The sequence below is a fragment of the Brachyhypopomus gauderio genome, chromosome 4 (assembly GCF_052324685.1).
Source record: "Brachyhypopomus gauderio isolate BG-103 chromosome 4, BGAUD_0.2, whole genome shotgun sequence".
NCBI classification, from domain to species: Eukaryota; Metazoa; Chordata; class Actinopteri; order Gymnotiformes; family Hypopomidae; genus Brachyhypopomus; species Brachyhypopomus gauderio.
The window spans coordinates 5,537,597-5,563,110 of record NC_135214.1 but is presented as its reverse complement, the minus strand read 5'-3'; the positions used below and the strand labels follow the sequence as shown (position 1 = coordinate 5,563,110).

At 47.1% G+C, this 25,514-nt stretch overlaps 2 protein-coding genes and 1 long non-coding RNA gene across 6 annotated transcripts; 1 reads left to right on the top strand and 2 right to left on the bottom strand.

Annotated features, from left to right (window-relative positions):
* Positions 1-1,118: 1,118 nt before the first annotated feature.
* inhbb (inhibin subunit beta B) lies at positions 1,119-8,445 on the bottom strand. The gene is made up of 2 exons (XM_077001740.1): positions 7,379-8,445; positions 1,119-3,403 (listed from the first exon to the last, which is right to left on the bottom strand). The coding sequence occupies exons 1-2, from the start codon at positions 7,761-7,763 to the stop codon at positions 2,619-2,621; spliced, it is 1,170 nt and encodes a 389-aa protein (XP_076857855.1). The 5' UTR covers positions 7,764-8,445; the 3' UTR covers positions 1,119-2,618.
* Positions 8,446-9,887: 1,442 nt separating this feature from the next.
* On the bottom strand, positions 9,888-18,870 carry klhdc3l (kelch domain containing 3-like). 4 transcript variants are annotated; one of them, XM_077001739.1, is made up of 8 exons: positions 18,513-18,668; positions 16,325-16,515; positions 16,109-16,191; positions 15,900-15,978; positions 15,661-15,707; positions 13,900-14,020; positions 13,148-13,322; positions 9,888-11,870 (listed from the first exon to the last, which is right to left on the bottom strand). In XM_077001739.1, exons 3-8 carry the CDS (start codon positions 16,121-16,123, stop codon positions 11,255-11,257), a joined length of 1,053 nt encoding a protein of 350 aa, XP_076857854.1. In that variant the 5' UTR covers positions 16,124-16,191; positions 16,325-16,515; positions 18,513-18,668; the 3' UTR covers positions 9,888-11,254. The 4 variants fall into 4 exon arrangements, with proteins under 4 accessions (XP_076857854.1, XP_076857852.1, XP_076857853.1 ...); XM_077001737.1 differs by lacking the exon at positions 18,513-18,668 and adding an exon at positions 18,818-18,870 and having other exon boundaries at positions 9,890-11,870; positions 16,321-16,515; XM_077001738.1 differs by having other exon boundaries at positions 9,890-11,870; positions 16,321-16,515; positions 18,405-18,666.
* A 262-nt stretch (positions 18,871-19,132) lies between these two features.
* LOC143511953 (uncharacterized) lies at positions 19,133-23,330 on the top strand. Its single transcript, XR_013130311.1, has 2 exons — positions 19,133-21,620; positions 21,764-23,330. It is a non-coding gene; the product is annotated as an uncharacterized LOC143511953 (long non-coding RNA).
* Positions 23,331-25,514: the final 2,184 nt, after the last annotated feature.

Genomic DNA, 25,514 nt, shown 5'->3' with positions numbered 1-25,514 from the left:
ACACACACACACACATGCATGCATGCACGCAAACACATACCCACAAACACACACACCATTCAGGCATGCACATGTGCATACATACACACACACACACACATGCATGCACGCACACACATACCCACAAACACACACACCATTCAGGCATGCACATGTATACATACACACACACACACACACACACACACACACACACACACATTTTATCACCTTGCAGCAGTATTATACATGCTGCTTTACCCCATTCCTCCTCTAGACCGAGAAGTCCGACCCAAACGTGTTATTTCACACGACACTCATATCTTGTTCACTTGGCAGATGCAGGATGAGTAAATTTCAGGCAATTATCCTGCCACTGTCCTTGGGTTTTGTTTTGGAAGTCTGTGTGTTGTTTTTGCTGCGTTGCACTGGGATCCGACAGAAACACGCCACTCGTTGGTAGGTGTGCAGGCCCACTCTATCAGCCTAAAGTATTCCAACATACCCGCTTGTTTTCACAGCTCTGCCTCAAGGCTCTAGAAAAGGCAGTGTGTACAAAAAGAGCTTTCAGGGAACCCACTCTGATGTAATCAGGCCATGTGGCTACATGTCGAATGGTGGGAATCCTGTCTCAGCTGAGAGGACACAGAGAATGACAGATCTCAGCGTGTTTTTATTCACACGTTTACCTTTATGCCACGTCTGTCATCCTCGGCACCACAGCAACCAGTTCAGACTACAGAGAGACCAGTTCAAACCACAGCGCTGAGCTGGGAGAAAAGAATGTTGGGAACTGGAGCTTCTTGCATCATGATCAAACGGAAAGAAGGAAGACAACACAAATGTTCTCAGTCCTGGACAGTATGAGTATGTTTAACCCCTTTTCACTAGTTTGGAAAGAGCTAAACACGCCAAGATAACGCAAGTTTTTTTTTTTTTACGATATCCAATCCAAAGTGTAAAGCTGTGCGGTGTCATTCACAACTTTGTTCTGACCCCAGAGGCACTGCGGTCGAGTGAGTGTTGAGTGCAAGTGTAGAAGTGTAAAACCCCAAGTGAAGCGCTGCTGGTGCCAAGCTATCCAGTTGCAAAATCACTGAATTACCACGAATCACGCAAACCACACAAAACACACAAGATGAAGAGTAAGAATTTATTTTAAAGTTACAAAATATTTAAGAAAGGATATTTTAAAAATTTTTACATAAACTGTACAGAGATGACGCATGTTTATCTAATCAACATTGTAACAACTAGAAATAAGTTTTATTAAATAGAAAACTGAAGAATTAAATGACAAAGATCGGTTTGCTGTACAAAGGGAAAAAAAACCCAAGAGACGCAAGTTAAAATGGAATCCATGTTGTAGTGCCCTGATACAGTGATTAGGCCTCATGATAAGGATTATCACAATTATTTTACACACACATATTGTAATGGCCTCGCCACCTTATTATAATAGCTAAAATATTGGCTTCTTTGGTTCCATTATAAGGATCATACATTTTCACAAAATTCAGTTTACTACTATAAAAATAACTTTTCCTCAATATCAATGTTTTTTTTATTATCTTTTTTTGTCTTTTAATTATTTCCGCAACTTTTCAGTGCAAACGTTTTAACAATCATCCGCTTTGGAGATCGAGCGATGATCAGATTTCAAGTATCTATAAAGAGTTTGAAGATCAGCATGTGAACACACAGTCTGATGTGGTTCGCCATTACTGTACATTGCATAGCTTGTGCGGCACTCTGTAACCGGGACTATGAATGAGGGTAGGGATGCCTCTCGAGAACCCTTTTGAAGGCATTTTGATAGGCAAGTGCTTTTAAATTGTGCATTTCGAGCGCTTTTGCGAGTGCCTGTGCCATCAGCTGGTAAGTTTGACACCGCCTCCACAGAGCACATGGTGCCGACAGCATTCGTGTGCCACTGAAACTCACAGCCAAAGAGCTATGACATCATACTTCACCTGTTCGACCTCACTCCTTGGTTCGGCGGTCTGCCACGCGGACGTGGAGAGAGATGAAGCTCGCGTCGCGTGCCGGCATTTTTCTGAGTGGTCACTTGCAGGTCAGCACTGACCCTACCCGATTGATATGTAACAATGCCACAGGTCATTTCAGTCTCGGCTGTGGGAGCGCACCAGAGGAACGTGATGTCACGTTTCCCGGGCCTCAGAGGAATGAGCTGCGAGTGTCTTTGAAATGCTATGGAAGTGCTGACGTTTTGAAGTGTTCCGGACGTTGATATGTCAGTGCTTCTATTGGAATGGGTGCAGCTACGTACACGTACCGCCGGGCAATGCCAGCTCGTCGAAGTTACAGTCTGACGTGACCATCTTTTTTCTCACTGTTGGAGAGGAGAGGACTACACCATTTTTTTTAGGTCTAGAAATGGCAAACTAGAATAAACTTTTGGTGATAACCTTTCCCTTCTCGTTCCAATGCTGTTGCGTTCATTAGACGGGACTGAATCACTAATCCATCACGTGTTTGCACCGCTTGTTCATGCAAAGATCGTATGCTCTGAGTGGACATATAATAACATGTTTCTATATGCATGTGGTACACAAGGGCCATAAATATGTCTGTCACAGCATTCGTGACATTGTTCTCGAGCGAGATCCGAACGGGCCTCAGGCGCAGCCGCACTCCTCCACGATCATGTTGGGCACGTCCCGCTTGACGATGTTGTACTCGTCGTCGAAGTACAGCATGGACATGGTGCTGAGCTTGGTGGGGATGCAGCAGGAGGTGACAGACCCTGGGCTCATGCCCCGCATGCGGTACTGGTTCACCACGGCCGTGTGGAAGGAGGACGCCGAGCTCGGCACGCCGGCCATGTACGCCGGGCAGTTGCCCTCGCAGTAGTTCCCGAAGTAGCCGGCCGGCGCGATGATCCAGTCGTTCCAGCCGATGAGGCGGAAGTCGATGTAGAACTGCTGTCTGCAGCACAGGCCCCCGCTGCTACCGTCGCACTCCAGGCCGCGCTTACGTATGCGGTGTTTCCCCTCGGCCTGGCGGGCGCGCACCACCAGGAAGGGGCGGTGCGAGGGGTCGGCGGCGTCCACCAGGACGGGCGCCACGCTGGCCGCCTCGCAACCCTCGCAGCGCACGTCCAGGTCCTGCCTCCGCTCGCCTTTCCCCAGCACGGCGCGGACGGCCTCCAGCAGGGGAAAGGTGTGCCAGCCGCTACGCTTCAGCTCCACGCGCTTCTCCGCCAGGGGGACGGCGCCCCCGGCCTGGCCGGAAGAGTTCGGGTGGTACACACGCACCATCACCTTCCTACGCAGCCCCTTCTCCAGGCCGCCGGGCTGCAGCTTGAAATACAGCCACAGGCTGGCCTGCAGGACGTGAAGGTTCTGGTTGCCCTCGTTGGAGATCAGGAAGTAGAGGCTGGACTTGGACGAAGCCACATCGTCTATAGGGTAACGGGAGGGGGAAATAAAGAGAGAAGCAATTTTAAAGTTAGGCATTCCAACGATATTAAAAGACATTAAATTGACACATGGCTGAAGGCTATAGCGCGAAAACACCGAAAACATTCCGAAGATTAATTCCTGCTTATTTATACCTGAGGTGTATTTGGAATTACATGTCTAACATTGCTCGGCTGTGCACACGACAGCTCAGGCGGGTCCGGATTCCTGCAATGATTTTTCAGTCTTATGCATGCTGGCCGGCCCCACGGCGCGGCACTAACGGCACGGCTCTGGGCCCGGGCCCAGTTGGCCTGGCGGTGTGGGCAGGGGTGGACGTGGGCCCTGCACCAGGGGGTTCATTGAGTTCACAGTGAGCGTAGAGAAAACCCAGGGCTCCTGGAGTCTCGGAGACTGACAGCACAATGCGCCCTGTGAGGTATTAGGAGACAGCCGTGGCACAGCCTAGCATTGAGCGTGTGGCCCTTAAATAAAAGGCACGATGAGGAAAACTAAGGACCATTTACATGACACTAGCTACTCTCTAAATACAGCAGTATGTAGAATATAGCGCAGCCTTTTGAGAAGTTCAGGACGTTGCGTTTTTGTTTCCCCCCCTTTTAAAACCATTCTTGGATAATTGCGGAGATCACCTCAGCGCTGAATGGTGTAATTAATCATATTCCATGAGATCTTTGTCTCGGTGTGAGTAGCAGAGCTGCTTACTGCTGGCGCAGGCTGAAATGGTTAAACCACCTTGTTTGCAAACTGACGAGGTGAGGTCAGTGTTAACAGCTCGCCCCAGAAGACGGCTCGGTTCTCCGGCAGCCTGCCTGCCCGCGTGGAGCTTGGGCTCTGCGAGCAGCCCGGCCCTGTCCAGACTCGCCTGGATCTCTGCTCTCTGGCAGGGAACCCGGGCTCTGCGCTGTCCCACCACGCCACGCAGCTAAAGCACAAGGTAGGCCAAAAAAGTAAAGCCCTGAAGAGGTAGTGTCAGGTGTTAAAAACAACAACCCCCCCCCCCCCCCCTTCCCCCACACACATACACACTCCCTCCTAGAAAAAGTCGCAGAATACGAGTTTTTAAAAAAACAGAAGCTTAGCAAACAATTTGCCGTGAATGTTTTTGTCCTCGTTAACTGTCTGCGTGCCCCCTGGTTATAAATATTCCAGCATGGCCTGTGCAAAGAAGTGCTCCAGTGCCTGTCTCAACAGCTCCTGCTCAAAATAAATGACATATCCACACAAGGGAGTGGTCTGAATGATGTACTGGAACAACAATGTCCACTAGTATATAAAGTCCCTGTGAGCAAGGAGGGCGGGGTGCTGTCTGGAAAGTGGCCACATGACCCTCTGCCAACACTCTGATTGGGCACGCCCACTCTCAGCTGAGCTGGATCACAGATGGGCACCCAGCACTGTCTGTCCGAATCCACGGGAGGCCAGGGAAAGATGGGTTGATTATTGGCTTGCATTAACACTTCACTGTCTTACACGGCCGTTTCAGACATACCTTCCCCGCCAAGGTGCCTGCCTGCATTTCTGTGATCTCGGAGATTGATTTCGCATGCAGAATGCTGACTAGCCTCACATAAGTGGAGGTAGGACACCTCAGCAAAATCGGAACCAGTCGCTCGGCTAAAAGCTGCTTGACAGCTATTGACCCACTAGCCGGGAAAATCGGTCATGTGAGTTTACAGTGGCGCGCACCGAGTCCATGCGTGGAATCCCCAGGTTGGGGGGGGGGGGGGGGGGGGGAGGTTGGGGGTCAGAGGTCATAGGACTCGGCCCGAGTCGCCGGTGCGGCCCACCCTGATTCACTCATGGCCACTGCAGTATGTTCGCATCTGAGTTGGCAACAAACAGCACGAGTGCTAATCTGCAGCACTCATTACTCAACAGCTCAGACGTCCAGCACCACACTCTGACCCAGACAGCGGCGCAGCTCGCCAGCACAGCGGCTACGGCCTACTTCCCCCCCTGGGAATCCTGGTGAGGAATGTTGAGCTTTGCACGGGTAACTGGACTTTTGACCATATAAGCAGGTGGCTCGTTGTCAGCCCATCGCCGCAGACCGCAGTGAAGCTTGAAATGCTTCATGTGAATAGTTTGGCCAAGACATCAGTGAGACCAGAAATACAGAGTGCTGTCTGATTAGATTCTGACCCTCTGCCAGTCTCTCAACATGACAGACTCTAATTTCCACAACTGGATTTGATGTAAAACACACACACACACACACACACACAAAACATGAAGATGTCTGAAGGGATCAGTTCAGATGGTGAATGACTGACGTTGCTTGTAAAGGGCAGGTCAAATTGCAAAAGCTCTTTGATTGCTGAGAACACTGTGTCACGCTGAATAATGTGAAATAATAAAAGCCCCGGTCCCATGTGCTGGCCCGGACGTGAAGAGTTCAGTGGGTCCAAATGGCCACCCATAAAAGAGAAGCACACATCTCCCGCTTCGCTCCCGTGGCTACGGGACACCGAATCCTTCTGGAGCAGCTCGAGACGTGCAGCTGGCAGCCCTCCTCACCCGCGTCGTGGCGGACCCCGTCCTGTCCCGCTACGGCCCGGCCCGAGACGTGAGCCCGTCGCCCGGCCCACGACGGCGAGGCGCGCATGGCAGCCGGAGAAGCAAAGGGGAGGGGGAGGGTGTCCCAGGGTCCCCGGGGTGCCGCCCGGCCCGCCACGACCGCACCGATTGGCTCGCTCGTTGCCTGCGAGCCGAATTCCCGGGGCCCTCGTTGGGACGGACTCTTCCTAATGCGGAGCGTAGGGCCGTGCGGCTCAGAGCAGAATGCCCTGGCTGGCAGCCCCGGTTCTGGGGGTTAGCACCAGCTGGCCCTGAGGCAGAAGGGGTCTCGAGAGCAGGGAGCCAAGCCAGAGCCGTGACACAATGCAGCTCAAAGGTTCAAAGGTGTCATGAATAATGGGGGGAAAATGCAAAGAGGCCCGAGTTTGCTTTGATATTTTAAAAACATTCTTTGCAGGACTGTGATATGAGCAGCTCCCACCTCCTTCCTCTGGCCCAGACCCCATCACCCACGAGGACTCAAATGTCTCATGCATTATTCTGCGTGATTTCTTTTGTTTTTCTTTTTTTGTCATTGGTCCCAATGTTGACATATTGGGTTTAGCAAGAACGTACAGTGCTCTACCAATAATTGCCTCCCTTTTGTTCTCCTGTCATGTGTGTGTTCATATCATTCTTGGTACAGAATGGGGCTCGTGAATAGTCCAGGCTAAATGTAGCAGACTGAGACTAGGGGACAACCGAGACATCTTTTGAAGCATCAAGCTTTATGTTTCGCTTGCACACTCTCCACTGTTCTTTTGAAACACTGAAATTAAGAAAATTAAGGCATCTTTGCATCAGCTAAGGCAAATGTGAGTTGTATAAAACCCTTTCTATCCCTCTGTGCTCTTAATATGTCAGAGTGTGAATATACACTCTTGAAGAATATTTACCTGTGCGCTGCATATAAGACCAGCTGAATATTTGGTTCTGTTTTAAGTGGTGATGTCACTGCAAAGTTTTTGTCTTGAAATGAGATCTGGGACTTGATCTGTTGCTAAGGCAATAACGGGTTGTTATGTAAGGTTTAAAATGAAGATTTTTGACGACATATTACATATTAGTTGCTGGATGATACAGAAATTAGTCATAATACTCTCTTGATTCCATAATGCCCCGTGATTTAACTGTTTACGCCCACTACATGGCTATGTTCACGCAACCTCGTAATGATTTTACAGCTATGTTCAGAGAAAGATTTCTTCGACTGACATAATCGGGTTCATTAATAAAACCATTACGCTGTTAAAAAGTTATTTAAACAGTTGCAATAAACGCCACAGCAAATCACCCCCCTGCTGAGAAATGAAGCGTTTTCCAGATATGGAGAAAATTGCTGATTTATTGATGGTCTATATTATAACTTCATATTTAGACAGAAACATTTTACACACCTGACTCAGCGAAACTGATGATTTCTGATGTTTCCTCCAGCACATCATTATTGTATGCGGCTTGTCCGTCCAGGTTCGGGATCTCCACCCTCCCATCCTCCCGGACTTTACCGGCGTGGAGTTTCCTCAACGCAGTGACCATCGCAGCCTTGGGGATGGGGTGAGTTATATTGGGTCTCTGTTTCATCTGCAGTCGGTTCAGTATATGTCTCTTCACCGCGTCCAGGAGGTCTATGTCCGTTGTGTCCGGATCGTCTGGATGTCCGAGTCCACAGGACGCGCACGGCTCCTGGGACGCAGTGTGCGGTTCGGCTCCCGGGCTCAGCGCACAGTGGGTCCAGAGCACACACAGCATCAGACACGCTGCTAGGACCATAATATTCATGTTCTCTTCAGTGGAGGGTGGATCGTCTTTAGGTGAACTGGGTTTCTCCAGAAGTTTGTATTTACAAATCCGTCATTCCAGGTAAATCGACGCTGTGCAGCCACGTGAGATATTTGAACAGCGTGTTCATAAAAATAATTAAACCAATACGGGAAGATTCTACTTAAGAAATATAGATTTTGTTGAGTTACCAGGAGTAAAAACCTCCAGCAGTTACCCCAGAGAGACGTCCGTGTCTTTTGTCATGCTAAAGGATGTAGAAACTTAGTCCCGTGGGTTTAGTGATGGACTTCGAGCATCCGAACTCGAGCTCAGTCAAAGGCATCAAACTTTAAGAGGCGCATGTCTTGCAGAAGCAGCGGTGGTCTTCTGGCTGACATGTCAGTCTCCCCAACACGGTGTGTGCCAGGTGAACATAACTCAACATAACTCAACACCCAGCTGCCGTCTGACTCCACAAGTTACTCCTCGGAAGGTCAAAGACAAAGTGCGCTTCTCGGATTCCGCGTCTCAAAGTCCAGACCGGCCCGCTGGAACCGAAGCGATCTTCTGCATGACCCTCCTGCCTCTTCTCCTTGGAGAACGCCAGTGCTCGCGCGCCCGTGTGCACAGCCCGCGCGCCCTTACGAGAGGATGTTGCGCGTGAGTCTTTTCTCCTCGTGCGCTCACGACGCTCAGCCGCCTCGCGCTGAAACTTTTTTTTTTATACTTGAAACCACGTGGGCCGATCCGCCAACTGGAGACAAGAGGAGATTATGGTGGTTGTAAGAGCATCAGCTGCGGGTGATGGAGCGACTCCAGCCCGTGATTAACTGCTCATGTGGCCAGCCAAGGTGAATTTACTGGACATCTGAAGGAAGACTGTACTTTAAAATCAAACACTTTCTTCTTTTAGACACAACTTTCGACAGTCATGTTCATTCATCTACATTTGGCATTTTCATGATTTCACTAACGTCTGGAACCTCCTTTTATAACAGCTCAATTCTACGCATCGTCAAAAGTATGTCAATGAAAGATATATTTTTATCAAGGCATCTTTAAAACGTTAATCTCTTATTTCATTGCTGCTTTCTAGTGATTCCGCCAGTCAACATGTGTCAATGTTGAAACAAAAATGGAATTCAGACCCTTAGGGTATTCATTCTGTTGTGGTTTATTCGCCTCAATTATGTTTTTAAATTTTATTATGTGAGTTGAGTTTGCTGTTGCAGGCAGAGCGACGCCGAGAAGCTGCTCACGTTTTCCTCGGTGTTGTGGCGCCCTCTTTCGGTTACATGATGTCAGGTCATCTGGCCCGGTCTGTTCTCGGGAAGAACTCTCCAGGATTTTAGCAACTTGTTCTTATCACATCCAATATATTTAGGCTACATGCATGTACATTTAACCGAAACTCGTATCCAGTGCGACTTACATATTTATCAGAAAATACTACAGTAACCTAGCAAAAGGTGCAATAGGTGTGTAAGGACACACAGAACAAGCCTGTTACACAAGAGAAACAGACGTCTGAGAATTACTCGACGTCGACGTGAAAGCACTCTAAAAATAGGTGTCTTATCGGTGGCGAGTGAATGTGAATTTAATTCAGGTTAGTAGGTCAAGAGGTCAATTCACGTGATGCACCTAAGCAGGGACGTATAGAACAAAATAACAACACACACCCAAGAACTAAGAACTGTGTGCTACAAATTTGTGAATTATTAATACAAGATAAAATAAACATGACAGTTAAAACACACACACACACACACACACACACACACACACACACACACACACACACACACACACCCCCGTTTATCATTTACCTGGTTCATCATTTACCTGGTATAAACCCTTACATGCACGTGGTCATTTATGGAACTACCAAGCTGTCTTCCTGTTTGTACCCAGCCTCGTTCCTGTTTCTCTCCCATGTTCGGACCCTGGACTGGATTTTGGATCTGTTCAACACTGGTCAGCTGTTAAAGCTGGTCTATGTTTTGCCTCTGTTCACCTGTTTAAATTTCGGAACTCCTACACATGGCAATATCTGTCAAAGTATTACTGTACCTCCCAGTGAGATTAGCATAAAAACAATTTAAAGATGTTCAGGTCAAATACATGTCCAATACTTTTACATTGTAAGCTTTTTATTTATTCAAATCAGGTAACTACATTAAGTGGAAAAAATATGAATAAACAAGAATATTTCAAACAACTTGGGAATTGTGATTTAATTTGAAGAAAATAAAAAAAAATTAATGTTGTTGACTCCAACAACAGCACCAGATTTATGTTACAATTATACCTTTTCTGTAAACATGACCAACATTAGTAAGTACTGATTATTCATTTCAGCTTTTACATTTTTTTAGAATATCAAAGAGAAACAAAAGAAAAATCATTCTAAAGAACAGGCCTCTGTTATATATATGTTATATATCTGTTATAACATTTTGGCTAGCATAGCCAGGGTTGCAAGTACATACTTTCTGAGGTGTATGCAAACATACTATCGGCGCCCCCCTGCACTCCACCCCCACCCCCACCAACTCGGCAAATAATTTTCTGGCATCGATTTGGCGCCCCCTCTAGTGCAGCGCCCCTATGCGTCGCATACGCTGCATACCCCCTTTTTGCGCCACTGAGCATAGCAATGATAGATAACTGATGTGCACAGTTCACATACATTTTGACACACTGTGAACATTCCCCTGAATCCTATAAAGTATCATTTTAAAATGTACACGTTTTATAGGAAAAATAAAATCTATAATAAATTTTATCACAAAACAAATGTAAACTATATGGCATAAACATACTAATACAGTGTAAATACTGATAATTATTAGCTTACTAATCAATTTAATAATAAAAGAATATACTTAAAAAGTATTTCAACATAACAATAAATCTTTGCCAAAATAATGCAGTACATTTGTTTCAATATATTTCAATGCCACCAGAGTACCAGTGTCTTGCTTAACGAGTATATGAAATAGTGACGTGTGAGGATTTGAGGATGTGGAGACGTGCAGTATGCAATTATTTATTATTATTTATCATTATTTATGGTGGCAGCAAATATCGCTATTCACACAAATAACATAGAACACGTATCAGACAAATGGACTCACAAATACGAGCATGGGACAAGACTAACTCACACAATATATATACTTAACACATAATGAGCACCATGTTGGATTAGGAGACACATACACAAACAGCTACGCCCACAGGAAGTACGTAGACGCAGACTACACATACACGCTCCCGAAGGGAGGGGTCCGGGCTGTAACGTGAGCAGAAATGTCTGTATGACCTTATATCATAGTACTACTTTAGGAGCATATGAAATATTTCTGTATGTCGTTATGTTGTACCTAACCTAAGCCTATTGTCTCTAGTGAAACTAGCATATGAATTTATGAGGACCACAATGGAAATAAGCTCTCTGAGTAATGGATGTACATCAGTGTTAAAGTGGGGTCAGCTTCTCTGAGTCAGCAATCTGCCAGCGTCATTTGCCACACTGAAATGTCAGTATGCTCTTTCAGAGGTTTGCCCCCTAATATGAGCAGCAGGTTAGGCATGGGCTGTTCCATAGGCTGTTCCATGCTGTCTTCTGTCTCTGCTGAGGTCTCACTGTCCCCTCTCTCTCTGACATCTTGCTGGTTCACTGTGGTGAGGCAGTTCCCCTGTGTCTCAGTCCCTTCTAAGTCCAGACTAAGGTCCTTCAGCCCGTATGTCTCTCCACTGCGGATGGTCTGGAGCTCAATACCCTCCCCAGGCTGCCCAGCGGATCGGCTGTATGGGAAACACTTGTTGTTAAATGGCCTGGGTTTGTTCACACGGCTGGACGTGGAGATTTCCTGACGGTTAATGTTAGCTGATGACGGTCCGGGTTGAAAGCTAGGGCCAAGACCCACACTGCAGTGGTGAATCCGACGGGGAGCGGTGCACCCAGCCAGTGAGGGCAGCTTCTCCCAGTTCAGTGTGGTGAGATTGAACTTCCACATGCAGCTGCTGGGAGCACTCTGGGTCAGCCCTCCACCAAACACCAGCATGCTGTCCTTGTACACCACGGCGGAGTGGCCCATCAGTTTAGAGGGCCCCGATCTAAACAGTACAGCAGCAACACAGAAAATCAAGTTACAAAAGTGAATGACTCATTCAGTCCCCTGCTATAAGTGGATCCCTGTAGTAACTGCTGTGTTCAGACCTCACTGACTACTGGACATCAACCAGTAGAAAAGGATAGTGCCTTTATTTCTTGGTCTAGTTGGTTAGCTTGAAACAATAACGTTTGAACTGTGCACAATCTCTTAGTTGTGTGTATGCCTGATAAGAAACTAAAACCAGAATGACTTTTTAATCAGAAGCACTGTTAGAGAAGGTTATTTCAATGGCAAAAGAGCCAAGTTAAACACATTAACACAGCAGCTGTCAGTGCTGGTACTGAGGGGTGTTGCCCCGGTTCTCACAACCACTGCAATGGACCAATATTTTGCTTTTGCATTTCAAGGCATTCCCTGACTGCAGAATAATGGCTTCACCAATATATATCTGGCACTGAGGGGGGCCCTGAAATATGACCACATGCCCTGACCTATCTCTGTGTGCCTCTGTGTGTCCTGAACTCATCACCATAGGCTCTGCTTGCACCTTTACTCTAAATGTCCTGTGTTCTGTCAAATCTGTAAAATGTTGAATGGCTGAACAGAGAATGACTCTGATTAGAACTGCACCAGTAAGTGAAAACAATCACATTATTATTGCTACACATTGCAGTTGTGATGTGATTAGCCATTAGCCATGGTGACCCCTTGATGTGACACAATTAAGGGCATTATGTTTCCCAAAGTGACTTACGTTTTAATCACCCAGAGAGAGCTGATTTGCAATAGACTAGAGTCCTAGACCGCTCAAGATGCTAACAACATGCATGAAGAAATGCTACGATAGGTGAAAGAGTTAATTTGCATATTGAAGCCTTCTTAGATATGAGCATCATAGCGAACAATACTGTGATATCAATTAACAAATATATATTATAATATAAATAATACATATGACCCATAGGACATTTCTATGCTAACTTATTTTATGTTTTTTCTCTGATGTTCATCTTTCCCATTGCAGTGCTGTGCACTAGTTCTCCTGTGCACTAGTTCTGCTGTGCACTAGTTCTCCTGTGCACTAGTTCTGCTGTGCACTAGTTCTCCTGTGCACTAGTTCTCCTGTGCACTAGTTCTCCTGTGCACTAGTTCTGCTGTGCACTAGTTCTCCTGTGCACTAGTTCTGCTGTGCACTAGTTCTCCTGTGCACTAGTTCTCCTGTGCACTAGTTCTGCTGTGGCCCGCACCAAATGTGTGCTGATGATAGGAATCACTCACAAGGCTCTGATACAGCTCCAGTTTTGGCCCTGGAATCTCCAAAGGTCCCTCTGCTCCTTCAGGCCTTGCAGGCCACCATACAGGTACATAGAATCCCGGTGGGCCATAACAGAGTGACTATGTCTCGGTCCAGGACCCACTTGTCCATTGCTCAACAATTCCCACTCCCTAGAGTCTAACACACACACACACACACACACACACACACACACACACACACACACACACACACACACACACACACACACATATGCACGCATGCATACACACGCACACTTATAAGGATTATGCATGTACATTACATACAAATGAATCTCTAGCCAGAAGAAGAGATTGTGTGGATAATGGATAGAGTGTAATGTCTAGCTGTATATTTGAATAGCTGTTGGGCATTTTAATCTATAGACATTAATGTGTATGAGTTCCCAGTACCCATCCCAATATTGGAGCTTGCTTCTTTACAATGATTTGATGACACATGACTGTTGGAGGATAGTGTTGAAAATGTAGTTTAGTTGAACACTAAATCTGATCAAAAAAGTCCACAAATGCACAGCGTTTGATGCCGTTACCTATTGTCTCTATGACTTGATTTTAGTGTAAGAGAACATTCCTGATGAAGAACAACTCGCCTCATAAAGTCCTAATGTACTTACCATTTTTGAGGTTATAGGTTATAGTTTATTCACTATATAAACAATGAGAATGTTGTTGCATAGTGTTTCATACTGTGAACAAAATATTACTCTCACCCAAGTTATACCTCCAGAATTCCTGTAAGGTCCTTTGCATGTCATTGTATCCCCCATAAACAAACATGGAGGATCCCAATACAACAGCACTGTGTCCCTTCCTGTTGCTCGGCACAATATTCTGGTAAAATAAAAAGTTCAAAGTAGATGCTGAATGCTCAGAGCTGCATTCATAATAACTGAGGCTTGGATATCAATATTAAACTAAAAAATATATAGCATGAGTCTGTGTACAGCAAGGGTCTGTGTACTGCAGGAGTCTGTACTGCAGGGGTCTGTGTACTGCAGGGATCTTTACTGCAGGGGTCTGTGTACTGCAGGGATCTTTACTGCAGGGGTCTGTGTACAGCAGGAGTCTGTACTGCAGGGGTCTGTGTACTGCAGGGATCTTTACTGCAGGGGTCTGTGTACTGCAGGGATCTGTACTGCAGGGGTCTGTGTACTGCAGGGATCTTTACTGCAGGGGTCTGTGTACTGCAGGGATCTGTACAGCAGGGGTCTGTGTACAGCAGGGGTCTGTGTACTGCAGGAGTCTGTACTGCAGGGGTCTGTGTACTGCAGGAGTCTGTACTGCAGGAGTCTGTGTACTGCAGGAGTCTGTACGGCAGGGGTCTGTGTACTGCAGGAGTCTGTACTGCAGGAGTCTGTGTACTGCAGGAGTCTGTACTGCAGGGGTCTGTGTACTGCAGGGGTCTGTGTACTGCAGGGGTCTGTGTACTGCAGGAGTCTGTGTACTGCAGGGGTCTGTGTACTGCAGGGGTCTGTGTACTGCAGGAGTCTGTACTGCAGGGGTCTGTGTACTGCAGGAGTCTGTACTGCAGGGGTCTGTGTACTGCAGGGGTCTGTGTACTGCAGGAGTCTGTGTACTGCAGGGGTCTGTGTACTGCAGAGATCTTTACTGCAGGGGTCTGTGTACTGCAGGGGTCTGTGTACTGCAGGAGTCTGTACTGCAGGGGTCTGTACTGCAGGGGTCTGTGTACTGCAGGGGTCTGTGTACTGCAGGAGTCTGTGTACTGCAGGGGTCTGTGTACTGCAGGAGTTTGTGTACTGCAGGAGTCTGTACTGCAGGGGTCTGTGTACTGCAGGGGTATGTGTACTGCAGGGGTCTGTGTACTGCAGGGGTCTGTGTACTGTAGAGATCTTTACTGCAGGGGTCTGTGTACTGCAGGGGTCTGTGTACTGCAGGAGTCTGTACTGCAGGGGTCTGTACTGCAGGGGTCTGTGTACTGCAGGGGTCTGTGTACTGCAGGAGTCTGTGTACTGCAGGGGTCTGTGTACTGCAGGAGTCTGTGTACTGCAGGGGTCTGTACTGCAGGGGTCTGTGTACTGCAGGAGTCTGTGTACTGCAGGAGTCTGTACTGCAGGAGTCTGTGTACTGCAGGGGTCTGTACTGCAGAGGTCTGTACTGCAGGGGTCTGTGTACTGCAGGAGTCTGTGTACTGCAGGGGTCTGTGTACTGCAGGAGTCTGTACTGCAGGGGTCTGTGTACTGCAGGAGTCTGTACTGCAGGGGTCTGTACTGCAGGGGTCTGTGTACTGCAGGAGTCTGTACTGCAGGGGTCTGTACTGCAGGGGTCTGTGTACTGCAGGGGTCTGTGTACTGCAGGAGTCTGTGTACTGCAGGGGTCTGTGTACTGCAGGGGTCTGTACTGCAGGGGTCTGTACTGCAGGGGTCTGTGTACTGCAGGAGTCTGTACTGCAGGGGTCTGTACTGCAGGGGTCTGTGTACTGCAGGAGTCTGTGTTGCTAAGTGCTTTTGTACCTGAGATGAAGACATTTTCCCTTTTGAGTGCAACCACTGCTCCGTAGCTGCAAAAAACAAAAATAAGCAAAGGTTACAATAAAATAATAACGTTCTTCTTCCACAGCTTGTAAAAAACACTTCCATGGAATAAACTGCTAAAATAAACGTAACACACAGACTTGTGAAATAAATGTAGAATGTGTTTTAAATGGTTTATTACAAAACAAATATTTCAAAGTCTGGATGATGAGCATTACCAGTGTCAAACATCCAGAGCGGTGTTTCTGAGTTAGAATACGCGGAACATCTTAGACCTCCAAAAACGTAGAGGACAGCCTTCAAAAGAAGATTAAAGCATATTATGGTATGAGTAATATGTTCATTTATGTCATTATTTACCGAGTGGTTCTACCACATCTATGCACAGTGAGACACCAGTAAATACTGGATTAATGTTTTAAAACACCTGATGTGCCACCATGCTGTGTTCCTCCAGCTCTTCAGGGGCCTCGTCATCACTACAGTCCAGTTCCGTCCACACATTACACGCTACAACGACAAACAAAACACCACCGCCCGAGGAACGTTCATCAACATCAGGGCGCTTCAGTGAGGAATGGAATTTCACCCACCTAGAAGCATCTTAATGTTCACACAAAGATTAAACTGATGACTTACTGACATTATATTTCCAGAAATCCCTTAACGAGTGCCTCTCTCTACCTCCCAGAAGGTAAACATTCCCCCTGCAGGCACAGCACGCATGCTTGTAACGGTCACGTGGTGCAGGAGAACCCTGAGGTACTGATGTCCATAGACAAGAACTGCTTCTCTGGCTCATACTTGGTCACAGAGGGTGTCATAGGTGCAGTCCTGGAAGTAAAACCATTTGTTTTAGGAACCAAACCTGGAGTAAATTAGAAGAGACTTTCAAAGAGAACGAATAAACAGCACAGGAAATGAATTGCAGGCTACAGGCACACAATGTTGTGAAGAATTTTCACTTGAGATAATACAGTTTTGTTCATTGCCAAGTGATATGCACACACAGGATATTACCAAAAGCACAAGGGTTTTCTAAAATATTTAGCTATTAATACATGTCTTTACTCAGATGTTATTTTCCATTTTGACAGTGTTCTTTCTACAACAATGCATTATGTTCCTCCTTACAGAGGCTGACTTGAGTTCAGAGACCTCAACCAAAGTCTTCTGATGTGTTAGTGTGTGAATTCGCTAACCAAGGTATAAACAGTCTAAAACCGAAACGCTGCTCCACGCATGAAACTATATGGGGTCTGTAACAATTTAGGGTTAACACATTTTCTTTAGACGTATTTAGCATATTTAATAATAATAATAATATTTTACCCAAAAAGACACCCACAGTGACAATGTTCAGCAGGCTCTCATAACTGTATATAATAATGTGATGAGTTATGACTGCACGGCTCTAAATTATTCTCACCTGACCACTACAATCCAACAGAGAATTACCTTTCTCTGCCATGTCTAAAAATATTCGGTAGCAGCTATAATGAATACTGTTGGGAATTAATACTTCTGTCTGTAACTAAACAGGATCAGCTCAACACTTGAATGAGCGTTTTATTACAAAAGGATAATCCAACATTTTACAGATGGACTAGCAAACTAAAGGTAAATCAGGAGCAATGTAACAACCAGTCCAGGTGAAAAGGGGAAATAAAATGATCCAAATAACACACAAAGGAAACATTCAATGTGCTCTGGAAACCAAGGGCCAGACTTTCCAAAGACGAGAAAGACGAAACACACATTTTTGTTAGGGGCATAAATGAGGACCCAGTCAGTCCTCCAGGGAAGATGATATCAATCAATGTCTTTTCAGGTGATTGTTGGGTGTAGAGATCCACCTGACTTCCCAGGGGATTCTGGGAGGTGAACTGTAGACCCAGAATTCTTTGTGTGTTCAGGGCACTGGCCTTCTTACACATATAACTGCATGCATGCTTTACATATTCAGCATAAGGCAAATACTCTTATACAGAGCAATTTTATCAGTGTGTGTAGTCTCTGGGAATAAAACCCATGATATAGGTGTTGTTAGCATCTTGATCTACCTGTTCTACCAGGCAAGCCAGAGGACGAAGTAAAGCTGTTTATTTACCTATTTAATTATTTATAAATGTTTCTGTGCCTGCTAAAACACGAGATCCATTTGCATCACAGTGATATCATGGAACACTAGCACTGTATCAATATCTTCATTAATTATTAATAGAACCTCATTGTGATAATTGTTTCTAGTATATGGTCCTGATAATATTATTGTAGATATTGGTATATTATTGTAGATATGGGTATTCTTTTATTAACATTTCTAATTGATTTGCATAGAAGTTGCCAATTCCAGTCAACATCAAATAAATCACGGTTCCTTATGACACGCACACACACACACACACACACGCACGCACACACACACGCACGCACGCACGCACGCACACACACACACACACACACACACACACACACACACACACACACACACACACACACACACACGCATAAAAACAAGTGCATCACTATTTGAATAGGTAATAAATACAGTTTACTCGTGGCGTTATAGACTGTCTTTGGTCAGTTACATTCTTCATTTAGGCTCCAGTACAGCTGAGATCAGCAGAATGAGCCAACATTATGTTGGAGGATGTGGTCAACCGTGTCTGTCCTCCAACCAAACAATGTTCAAATACGCCCAACAGCAACATGTTACTCACACGCATCTGAAGTCAAATTCAAAGCTGAGAATCAGCGATATACTCAAATAACATCATCCAACACCACAGCTATGCGTCCGCTACTTCAGAGACGACACCGTTAGATACCTGTGAAGAAGTATACTGATCAATGTGATCAGTTTTGACTCCAATAATCCAGGAGAGCCGCATCCTGCGTTGGTGTGTGTGTGTGTGTGTGTGTGTGTGTTAACGCGTTCACTTCCTCGCCATTTTCCACTGAAGAGACTTAACGGTGGGCGCTCCTAACTAGTCGGGAAACCATGTGACAGGAAAGAGGCTGAACGTATTCTCTTCAATATATTCAAAGACAATTTTGCGAATGTATACATAATATAACGCCTCAGTTACTACGTTTAGTGTTTATTTTGCACTAAGAACAGCGATATACTCACAGTTAAAGTGTCCTTCATGTCCCTCATGTCTCTCACTACGGGTGGGCGTGGCCAGGATCCAGATTACTTTTAACCTCTTAACAATTCAGTGTCTGTATCGGCATGTTAGCGCTCTAAATGAAAGAGTAACGTATTGTTAATTAAATGATGAATAAATGAAGATAGTTTTAAGATTTGTTGGAGCACAACGTGTAAAATATAAGTTTATTTGTAGGGAAGGCTGCAAAGAGGTAATAATCAGCAGCTCATTGTATGTTGTATGTGTAACGGTTCTGGGGAGTAGCTTTACTCTACCGTTTGTATTAATAGCCCAGGTCTATTTGGACAATGTAGGCACTGGCAACAGTGTCTTGTCATAAACTGTCATAAACTTGTTATAAACTGATATACTCCATTCAGATATTGTACAGCAGGGGGCGCTGGATCACGTCAGATACCACTGAAGGCGCCTGATAGAATAAAACTCCATAACTACATAAAAAAGCCAAATGTTTCGATACATTGGGTTATATTTGATATAATCGTATTTCCTGTGATTGGATGATTCTGTTATTTTTGTTTATTATTTGACAACATACCACAATCATATTAACTAAAATGTGCACCTCTTCAGGGCTGGTTAAGTGTGGCTTACCATTTAATACAGGCTATGGGTTGTTTTACTCATAGTCAAGCATAAATTAAGTGTATGCCAGTAGCTGGGTTTACGTTGAGCTTATTCCGAATGGTCTTAACGGTTCAGACCGAATAAAATGCTCCATATAGCTCAAACAGAACCTAAAAGGGGGCAGGTTAATCCTCTGAAACTACCCTGTAAACTATCAGACCCGATTACCACCTGTTAACATAAGGGCGACTTCCAAGATACACGCATGCTACTAACGTGAGTGATGGGCACCGCACTGTTAGGGCTGTGGGACGCGGAAATGCTTGGAAAACTGCTTTGAGTTTCTACATTACAGTTTTTTGCATTTGCTAAGACACAAAAAGTGGTCCTTATTGCACAATTTCTGAAACAACTAACCCATGTAGCCTATCTATTGACTGGGTGTGCTAAACCTTAAGCACATTCTCTGCCTTACACTCATTTAGAAATGCTAAAACACAGTTTTTGCAAAATTTTAAACACAGTTGTTCACATAAGACACAACATTCAAAACTGAAAACCATGTGTTTCTTTTAGAAAACACTGCCACACAACTGCTACACTCACCTACCAAAACACCATACACAGTTCTCACACGTTACAACACTTCTAGCTAATTTTTACAAATCGTTATCAGGACTTGATCCCTATAAAGAGGCCACAAGTTGCAAATCTTGGATTGCACAACAATGGAGGCTAATACTTCACAGAGAGGTAGAGGACGAGGAAGAGGACAAGGAAGAGGAAGAACACAAACAACCATCACGGAAGAGATCCAGGCCACTTTGATTGACCATGGAGGCCATCGTGAACATTGTCATATCAAACAACAGTATACCTTTACGACAACTACAAGAGCACATCATTACTGACAACATCACTTTCAGCAACATTCAATCAGTGAGCCTATCTGCACTGGCCGACTCCTGAGAAGACATCAAGTGCGTATGAAGCAGCTACACAGGGAACCATTTCAACACAACTCTGACAGTGTGAAGGAACTGCACTATGAATATTGTAACGTTGCATAAGCAACGGAGCGAGGAGACGGACACAAACGCTGAGGAGAGCGAGATTTACAGTTTTTCTCGATTGTTTACACACTAATACTGGTAATTGAGACACAATGACCACAACATGTAACTATTGCACCAACCCCCTGAACCAATTCTACTAAACTACAAGCAGAATTCCTGTTTTACACTCAAATTGCAGTTCTAAAACACACTTTTTTCCAAATACTACACACAATTTTCTGCATTTGGCATAATTTTCATGAAGAAAATCTCTTGTTTTCACAAGGAACACACTGTTATTCAAAATTCTAAAGTTAATTGTCCTATTATGCACACTGACTCATCACATCAGCAAACACCTGTGTCACATGTTTACAATCAGCAATCAGAGCTTTAGCATAAAATGGCAAAAGGTGAGCTCTTCTGTTTTGGAGCAATGGATGCCAACATTGGAAACAGAGGCAGAGCCAGAGGAGTGAGAGTAAGAGGAGGAGGACGAGGAGGACGAGGACGAGGACGAGGAAGGCCAAGGACCGTAATCTCTGATGAGATCCGAGCCACTTTGGTTGACCATGTGGTCAACCATGGTCTAACAATGAGGGAGGCTGGGCAAAGAGTACAGCCAAATTTGAGTAGGTACACTGTAGCATCCATCATCCGGACTTTCCGTAATGAGAACAGGTAAGAAATCAGCACTCAGTAGGAAACTGCAGGACTGCATATCAATACAGTACTCAATGAGTACAGTATTGCCTGTGGACTGTTTTGTAGGACTGTAAATATAAATATAAATGTTTCAAGTATTTGGGAAATGTATTCCTGCACAGTATTTACAGTATTTTACTATTTGGATTGCAGAACTGAAAGGTTACCACCACGAGGTGGACGGGAACGTCTTTTGTCTCCTGAACAGGAAACTGAAATCCTGAACATGGTCCTAGTAAATAATGCCATAACATTACGGCAAATACAAAGAAAAATAATAGAAGACACAGAGATCTTTCAAAATATTGATAGGGTAAGCTTATCAACGCTGGACCGTGTCTTGCGCAGAAATAACCTGAGGATGAAGCAGGTCTACAGGGTGCCTTTTGAACGCAATTCAGAAAGAGTCAAAGAACTGAGATATAACTATGTGCAAGTAAGTCCTATACAATCTCACAACTGATGTATACACTCAACACTGTATAAATTATACATATTTCAGTATTGTAATCATAATGATTGTGCTTCACAATAGTGACTCCTCCATGTCTATTTCTGATACTGTCATGTGTGTTGCAGAGAATCCTTGAGCTAGAGGTGGACGCAGTGGAGCACCAATTCATATTCATTGATGAGGCTGGATTCAACCTCACAAAAAGACGAAGGAGGGGAAGGAATATCATCGGCCAGCGTGCCATTGTTGAAGTTCCTGGCCAGCGCGGAGGGAACATCACTATGTGTGCAGCGATTACCCACCACGGCGTCATCCATCACCATGCTACCCTTGGCTCCTACAACACTGCCCATCTAATCACATTCCTCGACACCCTACACAACACACTCATTCCACCAGATCAGATAGACGGTCCAGAGCAGCTCAGGTACGTTGTCGTTTGGGACAATGTAAGTTTCCACCGGGCTGCTCTGGTTCATAATTGGTTCACTGCCCACCCACGCTTTTCAGTTGTTTATCTCCCTCCATATTCTCCATTCCTCAATCCTATTGAGGAATTTTTTTCTGCCTGGAGATGGAAAGTGTATGACTTACATTCACAAACACGTATACCCCTTCACCAAGCTATGGAAGACGCATGTGGAGATATAGCAGTTGATGCTTTTCATGGCTGGATTCGCCATGCTAGGCGATATTTCCCCCGCTGCTTGGCCAGAGAAAACATTGCTTGTGATGTGGATGAGGTGCTGTGGCCAGACCGAAACACAAGAGAGGATGCAACATAGTTTTATTTTTTTTTACTGTAACTGTATACAGTAAATTCTTCTGTTTTGTATGAAGGCCACTGTATGTGCACCTTTGTGTTGGGTGGGATGTACACTGTGTACATTGCTTTTGTGGGAAAAAATAAAATATATTTGTTACTGTATATGTGTGTTCTGAGTATAAAAACACTATTCTAAAATATTTTACAATGCACTTATGTATTTCCTGTCTGTAGTAAGTGTAACACTGCACAAAAAAGGCCAAAGTCATTATGATGAATGGAGAAGAAGTGTTTTCCATTCATCATAGTGTTTTACATTGAGCACATCAGTGTTCAACCAGTTGTTATAAATGTCTATTCATATGATGGTTTGTGTGTGTCATCTGAGAACAAAATACCATTTTGAGAAGATATAATATTGTTCTGACTGTAAAGTTTCATTTTGAAAGAGAACTGAGGGGTTTTGCCCATTGTGTGTGTGTTTTTCTGATTTGTGTGTAGAGTTTTGAGAGTATGAGGCATGCTTTCAGACAATGTGTGTAAACAATCGAGAAAAACTGTAATAAAGGGAATACCAAACTCAGAGTCGAAAAGGAATGCAGAGGTCAAATCAGAAAGGGAGTCCAAACGAGAAATACGGAGTGACATACTGAACACGGGACTAGGCACTGAACAAAACTCTCAAACAAAACACGGGCAAAACGCAGAACAAACACAGATCAACAGGGCAGCGAACACGAGCACTTACGGGCAACAGGCTTGAACAGAGAAACACGAAAGCACAACTATACAGAGCAGACAACAAAACCACCGATAACCAGACTAGGGGAATACTGGGACTTAAATACAATGACATAAAACGAGGGGCAGGTGACGGTAATAACGAGGGCGTGGTAATAAACAAGGAATCACAAAGACAAACGAGCGGGGCGAGAGAAACAGGCACGGAAACACAGACACAAGGGAACCCAGAGTGACAGCTACGAGAGGGGGCGTTGCCCTACGTGACAGAACCCCCCCTCAAAGCGTGCCACTCCGGGGCACGCAAGGGCAGACAGGACAGGGACACCGACTAGGACAGGACAGGGAACTACGGCACACGGCAAGGGACAGCAGACACGGGACGGACCAGAGGGACAGGACATGGGACCTGGGGCATGGCAGGGACAAAGACAGGAGACGCGGAGACTGGCCTAGAGCTGGACGGGGACACGGCATGACATGGGATACAGGGAGACCGGACAGGGCCAGGGCGAGGCACAGGAGCAGGGCTGGACAGGACAGGACCGGGGACAGACACTGGAGCGGGGCCAGGGGACAGGGCAGAGGTAAACACTGAGGCAAACACGGCTTGAACAACCGAGACTGGGACAGGAACAAAGTGGGTGATTACTTGGGGAACAGACACAGGGACAGGGACCTGGAGGGACCGACCAGACACAGACACAGGGACGGGCACAAGGACACGAACAGGCACACACACAGGGACTGGGACCAACACAAATCCAGGGACAGAACATGGGAGCAAGGGGAACATGGGCAATGAGACAGGAGTACAGGGCAGAGCAGGGGGCACAAAAAGTCCAGGCCCAATAGAGGGCAGCACAGTCTCTGGGGTCACAGGCGCGGCCGGGCGGCGGGCAGCGGGCACAGGCGCGGCCGGGCGGCGGGCAGCGGGCACAGGCGCGGCCGGGCGGCGGGCAGCGGGCACAGGCGCGGCCGGGCGGCGGGCAGCGGGCACAGGCGGAGCCGGGCGGCGGGCAGCGGGCACAGGCGGAGCCGGGCGGCGGGCAGCGGGCACAGGCAGGGTCCGCTGGCGGGCAGCGGGAACAGGCAGGGTCCGCTGGCGGGCAGCGGGAACAGGCAGGGTCCGCTGGCGGGCAGCGGGAACAGGAACCGGCGTGGACGACCCCTCCTGGGTCGCGGGGACAGGAACCGGCGTGGACGACCCCTCCTGGGTCGCGGGGACAGGAACCGGCGTGGACGACCCCTCCTGGGTCGCGGGGACAGGAACCGGCGTGAACGACCTCTCCTGGGTCGCGGGGACAGGAACCGGCGTGGACGACCCCTCCTGGGTCGCGGGGACAGGAACCGGCGTGGACGACCCCTCCTGGGTCGCGGGGACAGGAACCGGCGTGGACGACCCCTCCTGGGTCGCGGGGACAGGAACCGGCGTGAACGACCTCTCCTGGGTCGCGGGGACAGGAACCGGCGTGGACGACCTCTCCTGGGTCGCGGGGACAGGAACCGGCGTGGACGACCTCTCCTGGGTCGCGGGGACAGGAACAGGCACGGACTGCCTACGGGCAGCGGGGACAGGAACCGGCGTGGACGACCTCTCCTGGGTCGCGGGGACAGGAACAGGCACGGACTGCCTACGGGCAGCGGGGACAGGAACCGGCGTGGACGACCTCTCCTGGGTCACAGGGACAGGAACTGGCGTGGACGACCTCTCCTGGGTCGCGGGAACAGGCCGCAGACGTGACATGACGTCCTCGGGGGGCGGAGTCGCCGCACTGACGTCCTCGGGGGGCGGAGTCGCCGCACTGACGTCCTCGGGGGGCGGAGTCGCCGCACTGACGTCCTCGGGGGGCGGAGTCGCCGCACTGACGTCCTCGGGGGGCGTGTCCGCCATACTGACGTCATCGGGGGGCGTGTCCGCCATACTGACGTCATCGGGGGGCGTGTCCGCCATACTGACGTCATCAGGGGGCGTGTCCGCCATACTGACGTCATCGGGGGGCGTGTCCGCCGCGCTGACGTCCTCCGGGTTCCGAGCCGGCCACTCCTGGGGTGAGTGGCTAGTACTCCCCCCCAAAAAATTATTTGGGAGCCTTAGGGGAGCGGCTTCCGGGATCATCGGAGGGAGGTCTGCGTCACTGGGGTCCTGGGCGAGCCTGGAAGAACACACAGACACAGAAGCCTCTCGGTTGCTCTCTCTGCGACGGCTCCGCCTCCTCCGAGGCGTCGGGAGCTCGCAGTGGCCACCGAGAGCAAACCGAGGGTTAAGCCAACGCTCGTCTGTGCGCTCATTCCGTCTGCCCGCTGCTTGCACCACAGGTTGCTCATGCCTGTGGTGTTCGCCAAGCCGGGCAGACACGTAGCGCTCA

Coding starts and splice junctions, on each gene's coding strand:
- inhbb (XM_077001740.1), bottom strand. CDS start 7,763: ATGAATATTATGGTCCTAGCAGCGTGTCTGATGCTGTGTGTGCTCTGG. Junction 3,404..7,378: donor CATCAGTTTCGCTGAGTCAG/GTGTGTAAAATG, acceptor GTTACCCTATAG/ACGATGTGGCTTCGTCCAAG.
- klhdc3l (XM_077001737.1), bottom strand. CDS start 16,483: ATGAGCCAGAGAAGCAGTTCTTGTCTATGGACATCAGTACCTCAGGGT. Junction 16,192..16,320: donor TTTCTGGAAATATAATGTCA/GTAAGTCATCAG, acceptor TTGTCGTTGTAG/CGTGTAATGTGTGGACGGAA. Junction 15,708..15,899: donor GCTCTGGATGTTTGACACTG/GTAATGCTCATC, acceptor TGTTTTTTGCAG/CTACGGAGCAGTGGTTGCAC.